Source organism: Eulemur rufifrons, chromosome 15 (genome assembly GCF_041146395.1).
Source record: "Eulemur rufifrons isolate Redbay chromosome 15, OSU_ERuf_1, whole genome shotgun sequence".
In the NCBI taxonomy this organism is placed as follows: Eukaryota; Metazoa; Chordata; class Mammalia; order Primates; family Lemuridae; genus Eulemur; species Eulemur rufifrons.
Window position 1 is genome coordinate 69,459,929 of NC_090997.1, and position 19,638 is coordinate 69,479,566.

Genomic DNA, 19,638 nt, shown 5'->3' on the forward strand with positions numbered 1-19,638 from the left:
GCTATGGACTCCATCCTGTTTAGTTTCCTGCAAATACCTGCTATAGCATTTGTCATATTCTTTTGGAGCCCCTGAAACTGTGAACTCCTTGGTTGCAATAACTGTATTTCTTTATATCCCATGTCCTAACACAGGACCTGGAATATGGTAGGAATGCTATAACTATAATATTTGTGGGGTAATCTCAATAATAAGATATTCTAGAATCATACCCAAGAAACTCTAAAAACATTACTTTTCAAGACATACCTTTGATGCATGCTAGAGAGCATAGCTAAATAGATTTTTATATTGTCTCAGGAGTTAGGGGAGTTAGGGATAGCTATAAAATACATGTTAGTCTTTAAAACTCAAGAAATAATTTTCCAAATCTAAAGGGAAAGGTTTATTTTACAGTGATGTGGCTTATTTGATTAATAAATCCAGTATAACTTAGGCTTCAAGAACTACTTTACCTATTCTATAGTTAAAATTTACTAGACATGACATTTTGTATGGTATACCCAAAACTAAAACCAAAATATAACCAAATTTTCAAATATCTGTTGCTATATTAGTATTCCTTTATACTATCAAAAACTGACTATAGGCCGGGCGCGCTGGCTCACGCCTGTAATCCTAAGCACTCTAGGAGGCCGAGGCGGGTGGATCGCTTGAGGTCAGGAGTTCGAGACCAGCCTGAGCAAGAGCGAGACCTCGTCTCTACTAAAAATAGAAAGAAATGATCTGGCCAACTAAAAATATATATAGAAAAAATTAGCCTGGCATGGTGGTACATGCCTGTATTCCCAGCTACTTGAGAGGCTGAGGCAGTAGGATCGCTTAAGCCCAGGAGTTTGAGGTTGCTGTGAGCTAGGCTGACGCCACGGCACTCACTCTAGCCCGGGCAACAGAGCGAGACTCTGTCTCAAAAAAAAAAAAACAAAAAAAAAAAAACCTGACTATAACAGCTTTTCTACTTTACCTCATGAACATTCTTCACTTACCATTTCCCACAGCTCCAGGTTTGCTTCAACATTATCTAAAACCACCACTTATCAACAATGGTATCAGAGTTTACTAGTCATTTATTCTTCCTCTTTCATCCACTGTCAAGTCACTATTTATTTATTAGATTTTCAGACTTTCAGACATCAAACATAAACTCCCCCTCATCTGCCTCTGTCATTTGTTTATTATAGATTAGTTCTATAAGGGCCCCCAAACAGTTTCATTCCAAACACCCTTCAACATTAATTATTTTTTCTGTGCATTTTGATTTAAAAATACAAGTTATCTAATTAGAAATTTTACGGTCTTTTAAATTAACAAGTGAGAAAAGTATAGTGAGACAATTACACAAAAAGCCATGTCACAACAATTGTTAGAGATAGTATTTGTTTTGTCACCAGTTGATGATGAGTCGCTCAAAATTCATTTGGCTTTTGTGGCCATGGTGAGCAGAGGGAGTGTGGATGAAAAGACTCCTATAGTGAAAATTTGTCCCTCCACACGGGGGAGTGTCCATATTTAAGAGCCCTTCCTCTGTTTGGGGAATTCCTTACCTTATGTGACCTGGTGGGAGAGAGTTGTTCTTCCATAATGAACTGAAAATGTCAGATAATCACTTTCCTGGCTCTGTGACAGCTAGAGCATAGGCGTATGACCTAGGCTCCACTAACCAGAATCATTCACCTGAAATTTTTAACATGAAGTCAGTGCAGGCCGGGCGCGGTGGCTCACGCCTGTAATCCTAGCACTCTGGGAGGCCGAGGCGGGTGGATCGTTTGAGCTCAGGAGTTCAAGACCAGCCTGAGCAAGAGCGAGACCCCGTCTCTACTAAAAATAGAAAGAAATTATATGGACAACTAAAAATATATACAGAAAAAATTAGCCGGGCATGGTGGCGCATGCCTGTAGTCCCAGCTACTCGGGAGGCTGAGGCAGGAGGATCGCTTGAGCCCAGGAGTTTGAGGTTGCTGTGAGCGAGGCTGATGCCACGGCACTCTAGCCTGGGCAACACAGTGAGATGCTGTCTCAAAAAAAAAAAAAAAAAAAAAAAAAAAAATGAAGTCAGTGCAGCAGGGATCAGGAGAATCCTTTTTCATTGGGAGTGGAGATAGCAGCATCCAGTTTCAGTAGCAGCCATGCCAGTGATGGTATCCAATTTCTGGTGCATCCATGTTCTGCAGTGGCAGTAGCAGTGGTGTTCTCACTCGACTGAGGTGTGGTTTTGCTTGTGTCTCTGGCTAGCCTTCCTTTATTCTTGCGCACTTCCAACTCTGGTTTGCCAGGCATTCTCACAGTTCTGTGGGCTACCCAATTTTCTTTCAGTAATTCCTTTTCTGCTTTAATGGGCCAGAATTTGTTTCTGTTGCTTGCAACCAATAACTCAAACTGATACCATTGTCATTTACTGAGATTGTTCTTTTTGCCCATGAACTTGATAAGCCTTAGTTCATTTTATCTATTTCTTTCTTTATGGTGGAAATCATTTCCCTTATTTTATCTTCATTCTATGGAAGAATGAAGGACAAAAATGAGGCTTAGACAAGTTAAGTAGTACTAGAATTTTTTTCTATTTTACTTTAAACTTATGTACTTTATGTAACATACTCCAGAAGAAGCAAATAAATTTTAAAAGAATCATATACATAATTTTTTTATTCTTTAAAATTTCTTTTATTTGAGAGAGAGAGGTTTTCATTTTTAAAACTCTTCTGTTTAGCTCTTGACCAATCAGTTTTAAAATAGGAATCATGAGCTGATGCTTATAGTCCCAGGTCAGGGAGAATTTACATTCATCACTTTCCTTTCTGGAATTCAGTTTCCTATCTACAGTGGAAAAGATGGTATGGATTAGATTATCTGTAGGTTCCTTCCAGTGCTGATATCCCATGAAAGTAATAAAAATCATCGACATCCAAAAGCAAAGTTAAATCTTTCTTTAAGCACAACAGGAATACTCCTTAAGATGAGATTTCTGCAGATTTCTTTATCCTGCTATAATATGCCTTCTTTGGTAATTGCTCCCACAATACTACATATACTAGATAATTTCATAGTTTGGGTCAATTATTTCTTGCCCATTGCATTTAATAAATCAAGGAAGGCCTCTGTGTCCATTGCATATAGGTACACATTTGTGTTTATTACAGCATTATTTAACAGCGGGACTATTGACATTTGGGACTCCATAATTCTTTGTTGTAGGGACTATCTTTGTGCATTACATGGTTTTTAGCCGCATCCCTGGCCATTACCCACTAGAGGGCAGTAACACTGCTCCCTTCCCCCACATTGTTAGGACAATTGAAAATGTTTCCTGGGAGATAGATAATAAAGATAAAGAAGATAAAGAAAGCAAGTCAGGGAGAACCCTGGCTTGTGAGTCTGAACAAAGAATCTAATTCAATCTAAATTCAAATACAAAGCATATTCCTTGAGATTGCTATCTTTCTTGTGTTGAAAAACTAAACCTATAGTCTTGGGCTGTAATTGGAACAGATTTGCTGAGTGTGTCATTGAGTTTCCATACTTGAGAAGGACACCCATGTTCCTTTACTTGTTTTTTCCTTACCCAAAGGAGCCAAGTAATAACGATCAGATAAAGTGTTATTCAATTCTTTGGAAAAAAGAACTGTATGCTTCACTCTTAGCCTTAGGAACCCACAAGCTCAAAAGCAAAAACCCCAAACTTTACACCCATGGCCCCTTGTCAACATGAGAAAACTCCAAAAGTCAACAGAGAGTAAGCTAGAGGCTGAGCGATGGTGGCAGCTCCAGTGGCTGCTTCCTAGCACAATAAATATGCAAAGGGGCCTGTCACCTCCATGTATGTACAACAAAACATGCAAGTCCTTCAAGCACCCAGCCTGTAAATTTGTATTATACTTTCTTTGCAGGCTATAGCATCAACAAGACTTTGTCTTCTAGCTAAAAACAGTTGACTTTTCAGCTTAATCCAAATAAATAAATGTGGTCGGAGAACAGATAGATGTTTTGTCCTTCAAAATATTCTCATACTTTTTGTGATCAAAGTTATTTACATTTATACATTTATTACATTTACATGTAAAATCAGAAAACAAGTCTAAAAATCCAATAGTTAAAAAGTAGTTAAATTATAGACAATACCTTTGATGGACTATTTAGACATTTAAGTTTCTATTTATGGAGACTATAAAATAATATGGGAAAATATTATAATAGTGAACAGAGCATTATATATAAGTAGGTCTACAACCTGAGAAAATAAAACTATTCACAGGGCAAAATATTAGAAATTGCTAGAATTGCAGTAAAGCTATAGAAATACCATGGAAAAGAAGAAAAAATATTATACAGTATAATTTCAAGGCTCAGTTAAAAGAGAATCCTGTGGCCACCAGTAAAGGAGAGAAAATAGAACTCATCGCTGTGCTGCATAATGGAAAAATTTGCTGTTATTGATGGCAGATGAGAGGATAGGATTTTGCAAGCATTTCTTTTCAAGTAACTGAATATAAATTTGCCTTTAAAACAATTCAGGGAAAAAAAAGTGTTCAGTAAGTATTTTTCTTTGTCTTTTCAAAGCCTAGGCATAGAAAAGAAACTGGAAATATGTTTGACTTGGAGATGGGACTAAAAGTGACTTTTCTTCCCTCTTTGCTGTTTCTTCAAAATTTTCTTTCATTGAGTATTATTTTGATATTTGAAAATTCTAAAAATTAAAAAAATTTCTATTACTAGACATAAAAAATAACAAAATTTTTTGAAAGTCCGAATATTAACAGAAATCTATTGCTCTTGTCTCTGATAATTAAAGAAAACAGAGGAAAACAAACAAGACTACAAAGGTCTTTTGAGAAAAGCACACACAAATCCTTACTCTGGAAAGCAAATGAATTGATTATGAGATCAAAGATATTTTTGGCTTCAAATGGCAATTGTAGCAAAGAGAGGTAAGGTTGAAGAGGAGACTAGAGCAGCTTTTCAATATTAAAAGGAGTTTCTTTAGAGCAATGTATTGAGGCCCAGCAGCATGAGGAAATTAAGTTTTTTCCCTTGTGGGAGAGATCTTCTCTATATAACCTTCTGCTTAAAATGCTTTCAAAGCCCGCAGCAGGGATGACCAGGGCAAGACAAAAAGCCACAACAAAGAAGCACCCTGGACAAGAGAAGCTTCCCCCTCTGCAGTCAGTGAAGTTTCACAGCTGACAAATTCCTCTAGAGAAACCAGAGGTTCTTTCTACCATTATTACAAATAGATGAAAACAATCAACCCGTTTTGATGTTTTGTTCTCATCTGAGTCAACAATATTTTTGAATGACAAAGATAGTTTCCAAAAATGATATTTGGGTGGTTCAGATGATAGATGAATTGAACAAGTTATCTGCAGCTCTGAGTATCTCTCCATTGTAGCCCATTGTTTCCTCTAGCAATAAAATGTTACTGAAACAACAATAACAAATAGAAAACCTGCCTATTTTCCCTTACTACTTAACGTGAGAAGAAAACACCTGCCTGTTTCAGTCCTACAAAAATGGTTTTAATATAGGGTCACAGAAAATTCAAAGGTTTTATGGCTCACTATAAAACAGCTCTTTGTGTTTTCCCACTAATTGCCTAGTGTCACATTTAACAAAACAAGGAAACTACAGATAATAGAGGTGTTTGCAGATTAGCCTTCCAAGCCATAAATAACATAGGGTTTTGCTCACCTACAAATATTAAGGCAGCTTATCAATGTTTAAGCCCTTTTTTCTTTGTAATGGTTGCTAACATTTTAACCCAGACAAATTGAGAATTTTTTCTTTCCTCTCTTCTTACATTGACAGAGTACACAATCATAAGATTCTGTTATCAGATTTCATGGTATAAAGAGTGAGACATCACCTAAACACCCACCCACTACCTGAGACCCCTGTTTTGGAAGATGCATCTGCTTTATGCTTTCCTTGTGTTGTTCTCTCTTAGTGATGGTTTCAGTCCTAACTGTCCTGGACGATGTAGCTGTGATTCTGCACAGTTGGTGCAATGCTACAGATTAATGGAGGTACCGTCGGGCATTCCTTCCACCACCAAGAGGCTCTACATTAGCCACAGCAAAATTCAGCACCTCCAGGTAATTATGTTATTCTACACTCAAGTTGCTGCAATCTTATTTTGGGAGGTAGGGTGAGGGGCAGGTGTGGGGTTGTTAAACTTATTTTAAATAATCATACCTTAAAAATGCAATTATCAAGGTAGGGTAATTGCACTCGCTACCTGCTTGTTCTGTACTATTGAGATGGGTATAAGCCTCTGGATGTTTATTTAGGGAAGTAGCAAAAAAAAAAAAAAAAAAAAAAAGTCAGAATCTATAGTTAATGATATTTTATTTTAATTTTTATTAAAAAATATTTAAAAACCATGTTGCAAAGTATAATAACAATGGCTCTTCCTTAACAAAAAGAGTATGTTGTCACTTTTTGTCCCCAGGATTAAGAATAAATCCTTTCAGGGTAAAAAGTAGTTTTATTTATGCCATAGATGACAGATGATACTTACAGCACCATAAGACTACCAAGATGAACCCAGCATATCAGAATAATTCACACAAACCTTATATACTAGCCAGGTATCAGTGTCTTTGTGGAAACCTGCACATAGGAAATACATGTTTTTTCTTTTGCCAAGTTACCTGCAGTACTCATTCTATATGCTTTTAAATATGACTTTTATTTTTATGCTTACCTATCCAGAGGGCACTAAAATGAATGCTGTAGAGTTGTCTGACTTTTATAACATGAAGGAATTTTTATTTTTGATCATTGGTATTTTGAAAGATATCAAGAGACTAACGTTCTCATTCTAGTTTCTCATTAACTTGACGTGACTATGTTAGGCAAGCTGTTAAAAAATCTCTGGGCTTCCCTTTTTACTTTTATGAAATGAGAAAGAAAGCTGGATTAGATAGACAATCCCAGGCCCCTTTTTGATGGAAAATTCTATGGCTCTCTGATTTTCCCTTTACTATTCAATGCTTCTCCCTTATAGATCCAAATCCCAAGATAAAGAAATGCCTCTCTGTGAGCTAGGTGCAGAGAGACAGCCTTCCCCTTCATTTGGTTAAGAAATGTTCCTTTAGGTGTCACACAAACACACAAAGTTTAAAATATGTGGCATGGTATTTATATCCAGGCTCAGTAAGCACAATTGTCTTGTCTCCATCTGTTTACTTTCTTCTTCTAACCCTGTAGTGCCAGATAGCAACTCCAACCCTGTTAGGTCTAAGCATTCAAGCAAGACACCTGGTTAAAGGGTAAGATGCCTCAATATTTGCTCTGAGGACTGAGATGCCTAGTGAACCGGAGTGTCAACTAATCCTGGTAATGATCTTACACTGCTACTTTGTAGTCGATAAGATGAAATTATACCTCTTATCAAATTCAGTTATTAAATGAGTCAATTTGTTATTGGTTTAGTTTCATTGAACAGCAGTATTGCCACTTCCCTGACTTTAACCTAGTTAATTGTTTCTTGGAAGGACAGTTCGTAATAGAAAGATGACGAAAGACAGGAATTGTTTTGTCAAGGAGCTAAAAAGTTCTGACCAATAATACTTTTCTTTGCAAAACCCTGAGGTTTTAAATGACCATATTTCACTTATATTTGGTGAATACAATGTATATTATGCTTCTTTGGTTTGAACTTAATAGAATCAGGTGCCTATATTTAAAGAAAAAATACCTTAAAATGGATTCTCAGATTCATAGTAATAAAATGATATATAATAATATAAATACATACAATGAATATAGTATATATCACAATTAGAAATGTTTATATTACTTGTTCACATAATTCAACTGTGTTTGGGACTGTGAATGCTGTGTTTGAGGCTGAGGATAAAAGATGAAAAATTCATAGTTCCTGCCCTCAAGAAAAGAGAGTCTTTCTCTATTTATCTATAAAAATCCCTACTTCTTTGAGGTTCGTGCCAGTGGGCTGTAAGACTCTTTATTTGTTCTTCTGTCTGTCTTATACTGTGCCTCTGGCCCCTTCTCTAGTGGCTTATAGTCTTCCTCTCCATCCTATGTCCTGTATCTTCTTTGGGGCCTTTAGTGTCCACGTGGACGGCCAGGCCCATCTCTTAGTCCCATACTTTCTTGAACTCATAAAAAAATAATTATCTTCATTTACACTTTACCTCAATTATCTTGATTTTATCTCTTGGTTATATAATAATCATATGTCATAATACTCATTGTCACCTGGAACCTCTTCATTCAGAAAATCTTGAATACTGGTCATCATCTCCTTTCCTTTCTGCTGCCACATTTTGCACCTATCTTTCTGCCTCATGGAGACTTCTAATCCTAGATTTACCCATGTTCTCCCAAATGATCAGTTTATCTCTTACCTACCTTCTTTCCCTACCCTTTCCCTCTCTGCATCTCACAATTGACTATCTCAACGCCTATCCAGCAATGCTTCAGTGATAAATTAGGGTGATAACTTTCCTTTGTTTCTCCCATACCTGGACAGCTGGGTGCTGCTGGAGAGGCTCACACAACTAGATAGTTTGGAACTACCATTCCAAGTCTCCAACCTCATCTGAGTCTTCATTGTCACTTATCTATTCTTTCACATCTTTTTGGTCAGGTTTTCCCAATACTCCCTCAACATCATTCAAAACTCCAACATTGTTTTATAAACTCCTTGCTGGTTTGGTTCACGTAGGCCTGAAACTGTCACATTGGACACTTGTCAGTTTCCTTGTGCATTGAACCTATGAGGAGCATGAGAAGGGTATATGGCTCTCTGCTACTTGGAGCAGGGCCTGCCCAGGATTAACACCAGAAACAAAGGCTGTCATGGGGAAGCCAGCAGGCCTTGGCTTCACCTATCCAGTGCCCTACTTCACTTCACTTGCCTTGCTTTTTAAGTAACATTGGAAAAAGCTGCTAGAAGTTCCAAGGTTAGCTCTAGGGCAAGAGCATCTCTTTCCACACCTCTTGAACACAGCCCTGCTTAAGTCATGGAAATGGAAAAACAAATCTGGCAGAATTTTTTCCTGCTTTTGTCAGGTCTACAAACCCAACTGAAAAGCTGAAAATCAACAAGAGTCTTTCCTCGCTGTTTGTGGTATCAGAACTCTATTTTCTTAAGCTAAATGGATGTGATAGCAGTAAATTTAAAAATATAAGCATGGAGTAAGATAAAGGTGGGTTGGTAGCCCAGGTTTTCTACTTACTAGAATGATATATTTTTGAGCCTTACTTCTCCTCTCTGAAAAGGGAATAATCATGCTTATACATAGGGCTTTGTAAAGATTAAACACAGTCAATACTTAGAAAATGGCAGCCATTTTAATTAATAATAATCAAATGTAACCTGTATTGACTCAGACAAAAAGAAAAGGAAAATGCTTTCAATTCTTAATAAAGAAAAATAGCTATCCACCGGATTCAGTTAAGAACATGAAGTCTATTTATGATTTAGGCCAGTCTGTGTACTTTATAAATAGAATTCAAGACAAATTGAGGCCAGGCATGGTGGTTTGTGCCTATAATCCTAGCACTTTGGGAGGCTAAGGTGGGAGGATTGCTCGAGGCCAGGAGTTCAAGACCAGCCTGGGTAACTTAGCGAGACCCACAAGACAAAACAGACAGGTGTGTTGGTGTGTGCCTACAGTCCCAGCTACTCGGGAGGCTGAGGCAGAAGGATTGCTCGAGCCCAGGAGCTGGAGACTGCAGTGAGCTCTGATGACACGACTGCACTCTAGCCTGGGCAACAGAGCGGGACCCTGTCCCAAAAACAAAAATAAAAACAAACAAAAAACCATACAAACAAATAGCCAAACTGAAGCTTTGACACCACACTTTGTCTAACCCCCAAATAAAATGCCCATTCAGGTCCCTGTCATCTCTGAGATAGTCAGCAAATTTTTAGGGTTTGTGGTCATTCAGATTTAAGTAGAAGTATTAGTAACAACAAGTTCTTTTCTTGGGAGCTCAAAGGTACAAGAAGTAAATATCTATGTCTAAGTCATTTCTGACTTTATATGAACTATACACCAAGAAAAGGGCACTTTACAGTAGAGCAAAAATTAAAGAACAGAGTCTTAGGCAGGTGATTTAACTGTTTTGGGATGAAATTCTTCATCCTTGAAATGGGATATTTTAATTAGATAATCTCTAAAATAGCTGCTTTTCTGAAACTCTATGATTTGTGTCCAGATCTTGAGTCTTTCCTGAAAACCATTAGTTGTAGGCCAAATACAATAGAAAATGTATTAGAAGATAGTATAGCTGAGGAATAAAGGGCTTTGGAGTTTAATAGACATAGTTGAAATTCTCAACTCTTTCACTTTCCAGATTCTAGTTTCCCCACCTAGAAGGCAGTGTTGATAATAGTAAACTGTCAGGCTTTTTAGGAGATTGATGATAACGTATAAAAAAGTACTTGGCACTTGTAGATACTCAACAAATGCAAGAATAAAATTGCTCTTGTTATTGGGACTAGGAGTAATCAATACAATTGATAAATCATTAAGAAAATATGAAATGTTAGGAGCAATATATAACCCAAGGCAGCTACCAAAACTATTATGATGAAAAACATTTATTTATGGAAATTTAAACTTGGGATTTTCCTAATAGAATAACATATTAGATGTTTTAAAATATACTATAATTCATATCACACAACTTCCCAGAATATAAGTACCTATAATAAATATGTGATGCGAAATCAACTCACTTTGAAGGTATTAACCATGCATTGGTATTATAAAAGGGCTCAACAGCATAATTAAGTCAAATATTTAGAAACTGCAGGTCGTAAGATATGTAAAATCATACACTGAAAATTCCAGCTTAATTGAATTCTAAAGCAGGTTGAAAATTTTGTGAAGATTTATCTGCCTGAAGAAAACATGGAACAATTCCTCTTTCTGCCTAAATGTAACCTTATTCCTAGAACCACAAACAGATGATTACCTCATTGAGAAAAAGAGATGAGTATCAAGTAAGGACTTTGGCAGACATGTGGAGAGTTAAGGGAACTGACAAAACATGAAGAAAGTATATCACATCAGAATTCAGAATTATGTAAATGCTAGGAGAGGAGTAGCAGGTCTGGGATATACTTATGAAAGAATGCTTTGCTCTACAGAGATAGAGGGAGACACATGTATACATTTGTTTCTTTATGAATTTTTTTTTTTTATTGGTGAAGTACAAATTGGAGATAGGGAATAGGTAGGCTTATTTGCCAAAATTTAATATATTTGAAAATGTTTCTCAGGTAAATGCATCCTAGTGATAGCAGACTCTAGGACATTTAAAATTTTTTACTTTTAATGCTTTTTGAAAAGTGCAAATATTTTTAAAAGGTAATTCGTAACTTAAAAAACCCAAACAATGCAAAATGTAGCTAGATAGTGAAAATCGCTTGTAATCTTACTCCCTAGAGTTAGAAACTGAAAGATTTCCAGATTGTTTGAATTTTTGGCTATTATAAGATGATACAACAAAGAACATCCTAGTGTGTGAATTGGGCAATTTTTATGCAATTTTCTAGAAGTGAATATTTTGGGTCAGAAAATATGCAGTGAAAGTTGGCCAACATTTCTTGGCCAGCTATGTTTATCAATAGTGTGTGAAAGTGCTTAGAATATTTTTGGTATCTTACACTGGTGTTAGCAATCATAAATAAAAGTAGTCAGGACCTACATTTCGATCCTTTTTCACGAGATAATTTTAAATAGAACCTGAAGGGAAATCCAAAGTATCATTAGTATTTTAATGATAACATATATGGTATTTTTTTCATAACAATCTTCATTTATTGCTGTTCTTCCCTTTCCCTGCCCCAACGTTTTTTGTAGCTCCCTAACTTCACCCAAGGCTTGGCTCTAGAAGATTTTATTCTGCTGGCCAGTGGAACAGAGTCGGTAGAAAATGATACCTTCGAAACTCTGAGTAGCTTGAAGACCTTGGAACTCTGGAAAAATAAGTTAAGACGAGTCCCCAGTGCTCTCCCAGCCAGTCTTGAAGTATTAAATCTAAATGATAATTCAATAAACATCCTACATGGATCAGATTTTGAAGGACTGAAGAAATTAAAAATCCTTGAACTTAAAAACAACTGGATTTCTTCACTCTCTCCCAGCATGCTCTCCTCCCTTGTCAGTTTGCAAAGTTTAATGTTGGATGGTAACAATATGGAGTCTGTAGCCGGACCCCTGACACTTCCCCATCTGAAACGTATGAGCATGGAGAATAATAAACTACATGTTATACCAGGTAGCTTCTTTAATTCTCTACAGTCTTTGCAATTTCTCAGTTTCAGTGGTAACTTTCTGACTAAAATTCCGATTAATCTACCCAAATCCTTGCTATCTTTAAAGATGGAGAGAAACCAGCTTAAAGTGGTAAGGTTTCGAGACATGAAACACTTGGAGAATCTTTCCCATCTTTACCTGTCAGAAAACTTACTTTCTTCCATTGATGGGGCACAGCTCCTTGCCAATTTAACCACACTTGAGTTGTCCCAAAACCAGCTTCAAATGTTGCCCCTGAGACTACCATCAAGGTTACAAAAACTCGACTGTAGCAATAATCTGATTCAGAGAGTTACAGCACAAGAATTCCAGGACCTCAGAGACTTGAAGCATTTGTTCCTGGACAACAACATTGTTAGCTGGTTCGAAGCTGGAGCCCTGCAGAGGTGTTCTCAGCTCTCCAACCTGGCCCTGGAGCAGAACCTGCTGTTGTCCATACCCCTAAGGTAAGTGAGTGTTATCATTTATTACAGCTACCATAAAAATCTTCCAAAGATTGAGACAACTCAGAAATTATACAAGCAAGAATTAGTGAGAGCAAACATAAATGATCTGATCAGGGCTATACAAAGGTTTAGGGATAAAAGTTTTAAACAGAAGTTTAGAATCTCCAGCCCTCAGAGTCCTGTACTAACTTAATTTATCTTGCCTGTGGGACAAGGCACCAACAGGTGATATCTATATTAACAAACATAATATGAAGATATTGTAAAAAGTGTGTCTCAGTTTCTAAGTATGTATATGGCCTAGATACCCAACAGGCAGACTAGCCACTAGCAAAGCCAAGGACATCAGGAAAAATGAGGTAAAAAATATAATTAGATATTTGTATTTTAAAAGCATTGAAGTAGTAGTTATGGGGAAAAACCAAAGCTTTATAATATCATATGACATTATAGTGAAAAATAGATTAATAATTTACTCCTGCCAGAGTATTTGTGTTTTATAATAACAAGCGACTACAGAGAGCACAGTGCTTTTACCCAATGGAGTGTATAATGGAATTGCAAGCATGAGCTAGCCAGCCATAGTTCTCAAATCTGGCTTCACATTAGAATCATCTGCAGAAGTATAATAAAGCATATCCATGTCCAGGCCTCATTTCAAACCAACTAAATCAGATGCCCCAGGGTTGAGGCCCAGGCATCAGTATTTTTGAAAAACTCCCCAGATGAATTTAATGTGCAGCTAGGGTTGAGAACTACTGGGCAAGGACAAGGCAAGTAATGTTGAGGTGGAAGTGGTGGCCTTTTCTTTGGAGGCTTGAATTATGCAACACATCTATCTACTCAAAGTACTTGGCCAGCTCTGATAGCAAAGTTCTTGTAATTTTTAAGTTCCCCTATCCTCACCACCCCCAGTCCTCAGCCTTTTTTTTTTTTGTATTGGAAAATGGGAATGACCTAGAAAAGTTTCTCTGTGGTTTTCCTCCCATAAAGAATTAAAACACAATATCTATTCTTTATATTTGAATTTTTAAACTTTTCTTTATGAGCTTTAACTAGTGCACCTTTTTAATTTTCATGCTTCTTATTCATACGTAATATTTATACTGTAAAGTTCAGTTTTCTATAAATACACTGCAAACACAGGCAACCTGTTCCTATCACAGAACACATTTCCACAAATTCCTTTTTTTATCTACCATCCTCCATTGTACGTTTTATCAAGAAAATAATGTATATGGTTTTAGGTACACATATATTCAAATACCTACTACATCTGCCTCATTAGACTAATGAGATAGAAAATAATTCCTAACATTTATTAAGTGGTTACAAAGACCAGCAGTGAACTTAGATATATTCATTATTCCTTGTTACTCCATACAACAATCCTGTGAAGGTGGGTACATTGTTTGACCTGTTAATTCATAGACTAGGACATTAAGGCTCAGAGGTATTCAGAAACTTCACATTATCAATAAATTGTGGAGTCAGGACTTAAACACAGTAGCTTAACTCCAGAGCCAGGGAATTTTAGCCACTGCAAGATCCTGCCTTTGAGATTTATTCTACACAGATTTATTTCGAATACCATACACTATACTGCTTAGAACTTAGAAGGCCTAAGAGCTGGTTCTCACTTTTTGCTACTTCACATTTCACCAATCTGCAGCTTAGTGAACAAATGTAAGTTAGAACCTCTCTTCCTTATCTACTCTGGATAATTCAAATCCAGAATAGCTTTTTACAACCTAATGCAGTCATCATTTTATCTTAGACTGAGGGCCGTCTACTGGCAAAATGGGCTATCCCCCTTTTTACTCTAAATAGTGATAATTATTCAAAGAACATGGTAGCATTTCTTGAAACATGTTTGGCTTAAAACTATGGCTACCTTTTTATATAAATCAGACATATAAAGACAAATCATATCCAAGCAATCAGTGACTGTTAAAAGGTCACAAAACTAGGATAATTAGTGATTTCTCTTACAATCTCATTAGGTTATAACTTCCATAGAAACAAGAAAGGGGGGGGGGCGAAGTACACGTAAGAACAAGCACAATTTTTGGGTCCTCAGCCCAGAACTGAATAATTGTATTTGTTTAAAAGAAAACCTGGTTTGTTCATTTTCATTGTCTAACATTTGTTATGTGACTTCTGCGTACTAAACACTTTCAACTGTAGGGTGGAAAATCAGAAGCTTTAAGAGGAAAAGAACTTCCCTGAAGTCACATACTGGTAAATAGAATGGCCCAAGTTAGAACGCAAGATTTAATAAGCAGGGGCTTTTTTTTTTTTTTTGAGACAGAATCTCACTCTGTTGCCCTGAGTAGAGTGCTGTGGTGTCAGCCTAGCTCACAGCAACCTCCAACTCCTGGGCTCAAGGGATCCTCCTGACTCAGCCTCCTGAGTAGCTGAGATTGCAGGCGCGTGCCACCATGCCCCGCTAATTTTTCTATTTTTAGTAGAGACGGGTCTGGCTCTTGCTCAGGCTGGTCTCCAGTTCCTAAGCTCAGGCGATGCTCCTGCCTCGGCCTCCCAGAGTGCTAGGATTACAGGAATGAGCCACTGCACCTGGCCAGGTAGGGACTTTTTGACTTTTCAGTTTACTCTATGAAATCTCTCCGCAGTTAGGCTCTGTTGTACTCTGCAATGGGAACAGAGTCTTGCTTACTGCTACAAGATCTATTCTTAATAATAGCCTATCTTTCCTTGGGGGTGGGAGAGGGAACTACACATAAGAGATTTTCTGTATACTGTTTAGAAATTCACCTTAGATAAGCTGGTATGTGTGCAAAATTTTATTTTCTTGGAGATTAGCTTCAAACTAAATTTAATTATTAAGCTGGTAAAATGTGTGAAATGAATTTTACTGGTAAACTAATCTATTAATACTTTGTTAGGTAAATTTATTCTATCTAAGAAGACACTTTAAATGGTTTAGGCTTTAAAATACTCAAAAAGTGCAAATTCTTGTGCATATATACTACTGTATAATTTAGTATTAATACAAACATAAAATGACTAGTTTAGTTAAAAAAAGAAAAACCTAAGGGTAAAATTAAGGCTAAGTGCCCAAAACCTAAAATACTAACCTTTTGGAATGAAATTCATATAAGAATAATGCTATAACAAGCAAAAGGTAATATTGTCATAAAATATGGCTAAACTTGTTTGTTTTCTCTCTTTGATATAACAATCATATAACTGGGAATGCCACAATAAATTTCACTGAATACTAAAATTCATAAACATATATCCAGTGTATTTACACTGTATTAGAATAGCATTTGGATGCTATTTCAATTTGAAGGGCTTTTTTTTCCCCTATAAAACTTCCTTGTATTTCATAAAAATAGAAGTACTTACTACAAAATTTCTGTGTAGCAGAAGGATTTTCAGGTTCACCATTTTGATCCTTTTGTATTTTTTTTATCAGCAGGCATTAGGATAACATTTTTCAAATTGGTATATGCTGAAAAATAAAAACTAATCCATAATTGGTCAACCACAACCTTTGTCTGTTTAAGCACATAGTTTGTTTTTACATATTTGGGTTCATTCAATTTTGTATTCTATTTTTTTCTACTTAAAATTATGGAGTATTTTTTTCTTTTCCCCTTCCTTTTTTTCTCTGTTTTTTCCAGATACCATTATGGACTCTAATTTATTCAGTGTGTTATGATCATTAGAGTTGCTAGTCTCTTTTGATGCTCAAATTGTCACAAATTTGACTAGTGCGAGCGCTGGTTCCTGTATTCGTGAGATATGACTTCATTAATTTTTTTTTAAATTGTAGTAAACTAGACATAACATAAAATTTATCATCTCAATCATGTTTAAGTGTACATTCACTGGTGTTAAGTATATTCACATTGTTGTGCAACCAATCTCCAGAATGTTTTCATCTTGCAGAACTAAAATTCTATATTCATTAAACTTGCCATTTGCCCCTTCGCTCAGCCCCTGAGGCTCACTGTTCTGCTTTTTGACTTTCTGTTTCTATTCTATTCTAGATATTTCACATATGTGGAATCATACAGTATTCGTTGATTAATTAGATTTGTTTCTCCTTGTGTTCAATTTTAGGGCTTTTGTTTTCCTTTTTGTGAACATGTAAAACATTCACATGGTGCAAAAGTTAAAACCACATGGAACCGACCATTCCCCATAAGTAACTATTTTTATTGATTTCTGGTTCATCATTCTTTTTTTTTTCCTCAAAAACAAGCAAATATGTGTATATGTAATTCTTATTTCCCCCTTTCTTAGACAAAAACTAGCATACTATATATACTATTCTGCTCCTTGCTTTTTTTCTCTTTAACAACACTTTCTGGAAATTATTTTATGGTAATTCATAGACAGCAACCTCTTTCTTTTTTAAGGCTGCATTGTAGTTTTTACTAATGTACTGCGTTGTTGCCAGTCTTTTGCTATTATAAGTAATACCATTATAAATGTCACATATACTGTTTATATTGGCAGAGTCTTATCTTCAGTGTATACGTCTAGAAGTGGGATTTCTGGGCTAAGGGGTACAGATACTTGTTATTTTGTTAGGCTTTGTTAAATTCTCCTCCTTAGGGGCTCTGCCATTTTAGACTCCTACCAGCAACGTATGAGAATATCTGTTTCTTCACAGCTTTGCCCACAGAATGAATTGCTAAAGCTTAGGATTTTTACCACTCTAATAGGGGAGAACTAGCATCTCTGTGCAATTTTCATTTTCATTTCTCTATTCTGAGTAAGGTTAAAAACTTAAAGGCTCTTTGCTTTTCTTTTGATACGAACTTCCATTCATGCTTTTTGAACATTTTTCTGTTTTATTTGCAAGTATTTTCTTCTCAATTTTTAAGGGCTCTTTATATATTAGAAAGATTAGCTCTTTGTGATATAAGATGCAGATACTATATTTCCCCCCAGTTTATTATTTGTCTTTTGACTTTGCATATGTCTTTTGCTATACACAATTTCTTCTTTTATTCTTTTTAATGTAGCTGTTTGGCAATCTTTTATAGCTTCTAGATTTTTGTGTCATAGTTAGAAAAGCTTTTTTATAGAATTCCTATTTTTTAAATTATTTGAAAACATGATTTTTATAATCATATAAGTCTATTATCTCATAATTTCCAAATTATTGAGTCTTTATAGATTTTTTGCTGTTATAATCAAACATGTGACAAACATATTTGTAAATAAATCTCTATTCACTTTTCCTATTATTTAGATCAAAAAGCATGACATTTAAATTTTATACAACTTATTAAATTCTTTCCAAAATGGTACCAGTATACACTCCCACCAATAGTTGTTACTCACTCTCTCCTCATCAGCAATAAGTTTTAAAATTTAAAACCAAACCATATTTTAATTTGATACGTTAAAACATTGCATTATTTTTTCATTTGCTTTTATTAATATATTCCCAAAGAACAACACTTTTTCATATTTTTATTTGACATTTTTAATTCTCCTTTTGTAAATTATTGATTTATGGCCTTTGCCAACTTAAATATTTGGAACTTAGTGTTTTTCTTTGTTTTTTATTAAAGAGACAGGATCTTGCTCTGTCGTCCAGGCTAGAGAACAGTGGCACCATCATAGCTCACTGCAGCCTTGAACTCCTAGGCTCAAGTGATCCTTCTGCCTCACCCTTTTGAGTAGCTGGGACTACAGGTGCGCTCCACCATGCCCAGCTAATGTTTTATTGTTTTTTGTAGAGACGGGGTCTTGCTGTGTTGTCTAGGCTGGTTTTGAACTCCTGGCCCCAACAATCCTCCTGCCTTGACTTCCCAAAGTGCTGGGATTACAGGCATGAGCCACTGCACCCAGCACAGTGTTTTTCTTATCAATTTGTTTGAGGGATATCATTTCACAAGAAAAAAATTAAAGAGCTTTATGAATAGGAACCAGAAAAATCAGAGGGTTAGAAAGTAAGACCTATGAGACAGAGTTAAAGACCTGTAGACTAAGATTGAGGTCTGTGCTTATAATTAATTTTCTCAAATTAAGCTATTTTCTAGCTTGAGGAGGGAGAGAGCTGTACAGAAAAGGCAGTGCTGCTCAGTCTCTGTTGCCCTGGCAGTTGTGGACAATGGGCACGACCTCCACTGATATCCTACTCCCATGTTTTGCAGGCTCCCAGGGACCTTAGCCAGGCTGGACCTAAAAGGCAATGCCATCCAGGATATTGCAGAGAGGGAGCTCAAGGATCTCAAGCAGCTTCAGGTTCTAAACCTTAGGAACAACAAGATCTCTGCCTTAGACCTCAAAGCCTTGGAGGGTCTGCCTCGCCTCAGGCACCTGTACCTGGATGGAAATCCGTGGAATTGCACCTGCAGCCTCCTAAGAGCGCGGGAGGTCCTGAAGGCCAAGGGCACAGATGTGAGGGGAGGACAATGTGCAGCACCAGCTGAACGGCAAGGAGAGAGCTGGATGTCTTCCAAGAAGATCATGAGGCAATGTGAGCATCACTTACGTCTAACCGAGAAAAGCAAAGAGACCAAAAAGAAATCAAAACCTGAAGATCCCTCCAGTGTCAGAATAAACATGGATGATGATGATTATGATTACGAAATAGATTAAGTATGAGCTTTGCTTATAGTTTAGAAATTTTTTTTAATGTTAAGTCTCTTAAGCAGAAATATACTGTACATTTAGATAAGCAAAACTCTCCTTGTAAGTGGTTTTTGTTTTTGTTTTAAGAATGAAATGAGGGTTTAGATAAGTTGAAGCAGGGGAGGGAAACAGAAAAGAACAATGGTAAGAAGATGTAAGAGTCCTTCCTTTTTAAAGGTAATTTGTGTGTGCTTTATACTGAAACCTAAGCAAATCATAATACCAAATAAAAATTGCTATATGACTAACTTCGTGCAAATAGCACAGTTTATTTT

The 19,638-nt window shown here is 36.3% G+C and overlaps 1 protein-coding gene across 1 annotated transcript; it reads left to right on the forward strand.

The window, feature by feature from the left end:
* The first annotated feature begins 5,897 nt into the window (after positions 1-5,897).
* On the forward strand, positions 5,898-19,330 carry LOC138395365 (nephrocan). Its single transcript, XM_069488145.1, has 3 exons — positions 5,898-6,086; positions 11,838-12,739; positions 18,883-19,330. The coding sequence occupies exons 1-3, from the start codon at positions 5,898-5,900 to the stop codon at positions 19,328-19,330; spliced, it is 1,539 nt and encodes a 512-aa protein (XP_069344246.1).
* The last annotated feature ends 308 nt before the right edge of the window (positions 19,331-19,638 follow it).

Bases quoted from the DNA above. Each gene is read 5' to 3' on its own strand.
- LOC138395365 (XM_069488145.1), top strand. From the start codon at position 5,898: ATGCATCTGCTTTATGCTTTCCTTGTGTTGTTCTCTCTTAGTGATGGT. The intron at 6,087-11,837 runs GTAATTATGTTA...CGTTTTTTGTAG, and splicing joins GCAAAATTCAGCACCTCCAG to CTCCCTAACTTCACCCAAGG. The intron at 12,740-18,882 runs GTAAGTGAGTGT...CATGTTTTGCAG, and splicing joins CTGTTGTCCATACCCCTAAG to GCTCCCAGGGACCTTAGCCA.